Source organism: Phalaenopsis equestris, unplaced genomic scaffold, assembly GCF_001263595.1.
Source record: "Phalaenopsis equestris unplaced genomic scaffold, ASM126359v1 Scaffold219093, whole genome shotgun sequence".
Classification (NCBI taxonomy): domain Eukaryota; kingdom Viridiplantae; phylum Streptophyta; class Magnoliopsida; order Asparagales; family Orchidaceae; genus Phalaenopsis; species Phalaenopsis equestris.
The window spans coordinates 220-5695 of record NW_018237488.1 but is presented as its reverse complement, the minus strand read 5'-3'; the positions used below and the strand labels follow the sequence as shown (position 1 = coordinate 5695).

General features: G+C 32.6%; 1 protein-coding gene across 1 annotated transcript; it reads left to right on the top strand.

Moving 5' to 3' along the window:
* The first annotated feature begins 6 nt into the window (after window positions 1-6).
* Window positions 7-5075, top strand: LOC110037370 (synaptotagmin-3-like). The gene is made up of 8 exons (XM_020742003.1): window positions 7-30; window positions 935-985; window positions 1124-1247; window positions 3454-3572; window positions 3836-3937; window positions 4027-4101; window positions 4267-4343; window positions 4820-5075. Exons 2-8 carry the CDS (start codon window positions 965-967, stop codon window positions 5073-5075), a joined length of 774 nt encoding a protein of 257 aa, XP_020597662.1. The 5' UTR covers window positions 7-30; window positions 935-964.
* The last annotated feature ends 401 nt before the right edge of the window (window positions 5076-5476 follow it).

Sequence of the window (5476 nt, the reverse complement as noted above, 5' to 3'; positions counted from 1 at the left end):
GCATGGTTGAAGAATCCTGATTATGATAGAGTAAGTTTTCTTGGTTTTTTTGTTTCTGCTGATTTGATGATTTGCCTTCCTTTCACTTTCAGTAATCTGAAGCCTTGCGTTTACTTTTTCATGTTGTTGGTACTAATTCATTCAGTTCAGTTAATTTGCGCAACAATATTAAAGAAAAATCATAGGAAGTGTTTTTATCTTTCTTTTTAATCAACTTTATTGTAATTCTTATGGTAGTCTTGATTTGTCTACGATGAAATTTTAGGTTTACTTGTTTGGATTTTATGAGGATTATTTATTGATTAACCTTCATATAGATAAAAGCTGTCGGAGTATTATTTCCTTGTATAGAATCAGTTGTGGTAATTCTTTGTTTCTGGTTTTAAAATCAAATGTTGTATAACATATAAGCTAGAACTTTTGCAGTCAAGGATTCTCAAGGAAATCTCTAGAATATGAAATGTGGGATAATTAATAACTATTTTAAGAGATATGGTATGTTGCATACCAAAAACTTTTTGTTGAAAGTGCATAGAAAATGTGGACATCATGTGTCTAACATACACTTAAAATTTTTAATAGGAAAAATGTTTTTGGCACTTCTGCCTACATTATAATAAATTGAAAAATAAAGGGAAATCTTGTCTTCTAAATTTAAATTAGTATAACACACTTTAGTTGCTTCTATTTTTTGTTTGAACACTTAAATAGTACGTCTACAATGTGGGAATAAGGACGCATACATCAAGTCTTTTCTTACGCAACATGTGCTAGTTATGCCCACAAAAGAGTTAGGATAAATGTTAAGACGATGGTGATTTCTTTGATGAAAATAACGTCACATATAAAAATTTCAGATTCTTCATTTTATGGAAGTTTGGCATTTTTGACATGAGGAAATTATTCTTATTTTACTATTTTGTTTCTTTTGCAGGTTGATTGGTTGAATAAATTCATTTTTGATATGTGGCCTTGCTTAAATAAGGTTGTCCTCTTCCTCGTTTATTTTATTATTTATAGAGTTCTCATCTAGCATTCTCATATTTTTATTCCTCAGCTTAGGTTGATATTTTTCTTATAATCAATGTGCTGATTTTTTATTTGCTCTGTGGATCTTAAACAGGCAATATGCAATAGAATAAGAAGCTCAACGAGGACAACATTTGACCAATACATTGGAAAGTACTTCATTGAGTCCCTTGAATTTGACAATCTTACTCTTGGAAGTTTTCCACCAACAATTCATGGTAGGCCTTCCCCCCGTCTTACGCTTTTGCAAGGAATGAATACACCTATCTTAAGTAAAGGATCCAGTTGTGTGCTAAACATGCTGACTATAGCATGTTAAACCTTGTAAGCTTTATGATATTAGATATTTGCTTACAAATTGATATGATGTAAGAACCACAACCCCAATCTTCCAAAATTTATCCACAGTATTGGAAGGAATTAAAGTTTCTGTAGTTCAATTGATTTTGGCTATTATTAGTCTGTATATAATATGTGATCATAATATTATATTGAAACTCTGAATATAATTATTAGAGCAAACTATTTGTTTATTTAGAGGCCTCTTACGTGGAATAATTCAATTATCACACGAAGTAAAGGCAAAGAAATTAAGGATGCCAAAGGATGTTAAGATTCATGTGATTCGGTCATCACCTACACCATGGGTGAGCAGAGTGAGGAAGTAATCCAGTATTAAAAAGTCTTTTGGTGTACATGTATAAATGTAACTAGTGATTGTATTTTAATGAACCCAAATGTATATAATTTCATTATAAAGTGAAGTCTCAAATCTCCCTAGAAACTAAACTAACAAGAAAGTCTACTACTACTTTGTAAAATCAGAAGACCAACATAGATTGATGAAAAACACAACACTCCAAAAGATCTCCTCCTCAATGCACCTTGATCGAAGATGTTACTACATAATTGTTAGTCCATATATCCTGCATGAGATATCAAGAGAACAATACACCTTATGTCATTCTTGTTTCACTCATTCATAATAAGGCCTTGATAAACCACAACAATTTCTTTTTATATTGCCATGACTCATGGCTACTCAATGGAGCCATAAGAATAGTCCATCCAATGCATGGAGCTCTCTTTAATGCATGGTCTGAGGAGGGGTTAACATACATAGGTTTGCTTTTGCATTTGCATGGAGGCTTTTTTCATGAATTGAATGTGGGGCCTTTAGATTACGTAGAAGGATGCTCATTGAAGCTATATAGGCATAAATAAACTCACTTCAATTTCCTCGCCATCCTTCATATGCAATTTACATTAGCCCAGTTCATTTCTCAAGCTATTGTATTTAAAGATCACTAAAAATAATAAAACTTAATCAGTTTGGACGCCAATAAGAAAAAAATATAATATTTAACAAAAAATCTTGACTTACTTAAATTTCTAGGAAGAATTTAAGTGAGTGGGGCCAACAACATTATATTGGTGCAATATTTTAGTAATTCTTATCCTTTACTCAATATTGTTGCAATAAGCTTGGATCTCCTCTATATATCCTCTCTAAATTGAGCTCTTCACGTTCCTATGTCCTTAAGAGGCTGAGCATCTTACAGCCACAAAAAGGCATATGAAAATCATAAGATATTTCTGAACATGTTTTTCTTTTCAAATTGAGATGAATCCATCGATATTAAAAGTGTGATTACCTTTGAATTTTTTATACTTATAAAAATAAGCTTTTTTTTTAATACTACATGACACTTATACCATATTAAAATTGAACTCCTCTATACTAAGTGACGAGGGAATTGTCCTGCATAGGTTCCTCGCAATCCCACTTCCGCAGTTCCGCAGCTTTTGCGAGTTTCACGATACGATCTCAACAAGAGAAGTGGGTGCGGGATTCTCATTGCTGCTATAGTTGTCAGACCCGCGTGGGTCCATATTTAATATTTTTTTAATTAAAATTAGGATATTTGAGAGAAAATTATTTATATTTTGTTATTTTCTTGTTTTGACAGACTTTAGCTATTGTTTTTGTGCTTTGGAAGTTCTCTATTTTTTTATTTTTCAGAGCATTATATTCTGTTTCTTTTGCAAGTGTTGTGTTTGTATATTGCTCAAGAACATGCGGATTTCTTCTTGCCGTCTGTATCTTTTCGTTGTTCCATCGTTAGACTCGCTGTTTTCCACCTGGACAGCTGCCAAACGCCTCTTCTCCCCTTCCAAATACCGTCAACCTCCCATAGTCTCATTCCCTTGCCATTTCACAACCACCTCCTTGCTAAATTCTCTTCCTAAACACCTTCTAGAAGCCCTAATATATTTTCAGATTTGATATATTGCTGTGAATTGCCTTGTTCTTGGTCTTCTATTGAGCTTATCTGAACTGATGCATTTAATATAAATTAGTTTAAATGTTTAGTTCTTACTCTTTTTATTGAGAATGTTCAATCTGTTCTTTAATTCCAACAGGTGTTAAAGTTGTAGAAACTCAAGAGAATGAACTACTTATTGAGCCTAGACTTCGATGGGCTGGTAATTGCAATGTCAACGTGGCTCTAAAACTGTTTTCCCTTAAATTCAATGCACAGGTAAGCCACTAAACGATATGATAAAACGGACAGTGCGCTCCTATGAATTTACATATCTAACACCTTACCTATGCATAAAAATTTGCATTTCACTTAAAGTTAAATTGATGGCATTTTTTATGCGAAAAGAAATATTTTAGTGGTATTAATGCAAAAAGTAAAGTTTTAGTGTTAGATATGTAACTACATAAGAATTGTGTGGTTTGCATGTAAATGTCCTTAAAAAGGCCTAATCTTTGAACCATTTTTCGAATTTTTTATAGTTGTTGGATTTACAAATATTCTTGGCACCTCGTATTACTCTAAAGCCACTTGTTCCAAGTTTCCCATGTTTTTCAAGCATAAGTGTTTCTTTGGTGGAAAAGGTAATTATACTAGGAATGGTTTTTTGCTCAAGTGAACATTTTTAAATCTTTTTTCCAAATAATTTTTCATTTTTCTTCTTCTATTGCAGCCTTATCTTGACTTTGGACTCAAACTACTTGGGGCAGACATCATGGCCATTCCTGTATTATATCGCTTTGTTCAGGTCTTCAAACTTCCATAATCTACATTAATCTGGGAAGCATAGTTTACATTGAAGTCTGGCATGATTATTTTTGTTTTCTTACTATTAATTCTAGAAAATAAGTTTTTAACATACTTCAAAATTGGATTGAAACTAACCATAATCTATATGAAATTTTCTTTTAAGGACAAAATTGCTTCCGAAATTTCAAAACTCTACCATTGGCCTAAAGATTTGGAGATAAAAATTCTGGATAATGCTAGGTAATTCTCACCATCTAGAATTAGGACGAGTTTTTTCTCCTTCGCTTTTGTTCTCAATGAGTTACTTCTTGTAGCTCAACTTTGTATGAAATTTTGTTCTTTAAGAGTAAATGCTTTTACTAGATGAACATAACTTAATTTCTATCTTTTTTATGTAAATTGTTCGAGAAGTTACAAGTTGCATGCTGACATTTATTTAGAATGAAGTGCTAAAATAGTCTCTTGGTTATTTACACGGTGTTATTTTAATCCAGAGTTTAAAAAGTGTTAAATTAGTCCCCAGGCTTTTTTAATGGACTATTTCAAGCCATATTAGTAGAGTCTGGGACTAAATAGACACTTTTATAACTTTGGAATTAAAAATGTCATCTTGCAAGAATTCTGAGGACCATTTTGACGCAGTTCTCCATTTATTTATTAGTTCAATCAGTTGTCAACTTATTGCATGATTTTTTTTTTTAACTTTGTGTTTTCAGCGGTGCCACGAAGAAACCTGTTGGAATACTACATGTGAAGGTCGTGCGTGCGCTAAACCTCTTGAAAATGGATATCCTCGGTAAATCTGATCCTTACGTGAAACTAAGTTTGAGTGGTGAAAGACTGCCATCCAAGAAAACTTCGGTGAAGATGAGCAATCTTAACCCTGAATGGAATGAAACTTTCAAGCTTATTGTGAAGGATCCTCGAACCCAAGTTCTTCAGCTACATTTGTTTGACTGGGAAAAGGTTTAGCTTCCTGTTGACCTCTTTGTCTTCTTCTAAAGGCATCTTTTTGCATTCAAATTGTTTTAAAATTTAGAGAAATTTGCATATGGAGAATTTTGCATATGTAGCACAAATTTCTCATGTATTTACATATCTCACACCTAAACTTTTACATTTACATATATAGCACTATGGCGCTTTACTATATGCATGAAAATGTGTATTTCACTTTTAAAAATTACTAAATAATGCTATTTTTGATGTGATATTAAAGATTTGGGTGCTCTGTGTGTGAATATGAAAGTAGTGTGATATATGTTGTTATTTTGACCCCCAATTAATTAACTAAGGTAAAAGGGCAATTTTGTAATGTGGTATCGCTCACCTACCACATCTCACCAACCGTTCACCTACCGCTCACCTACCTC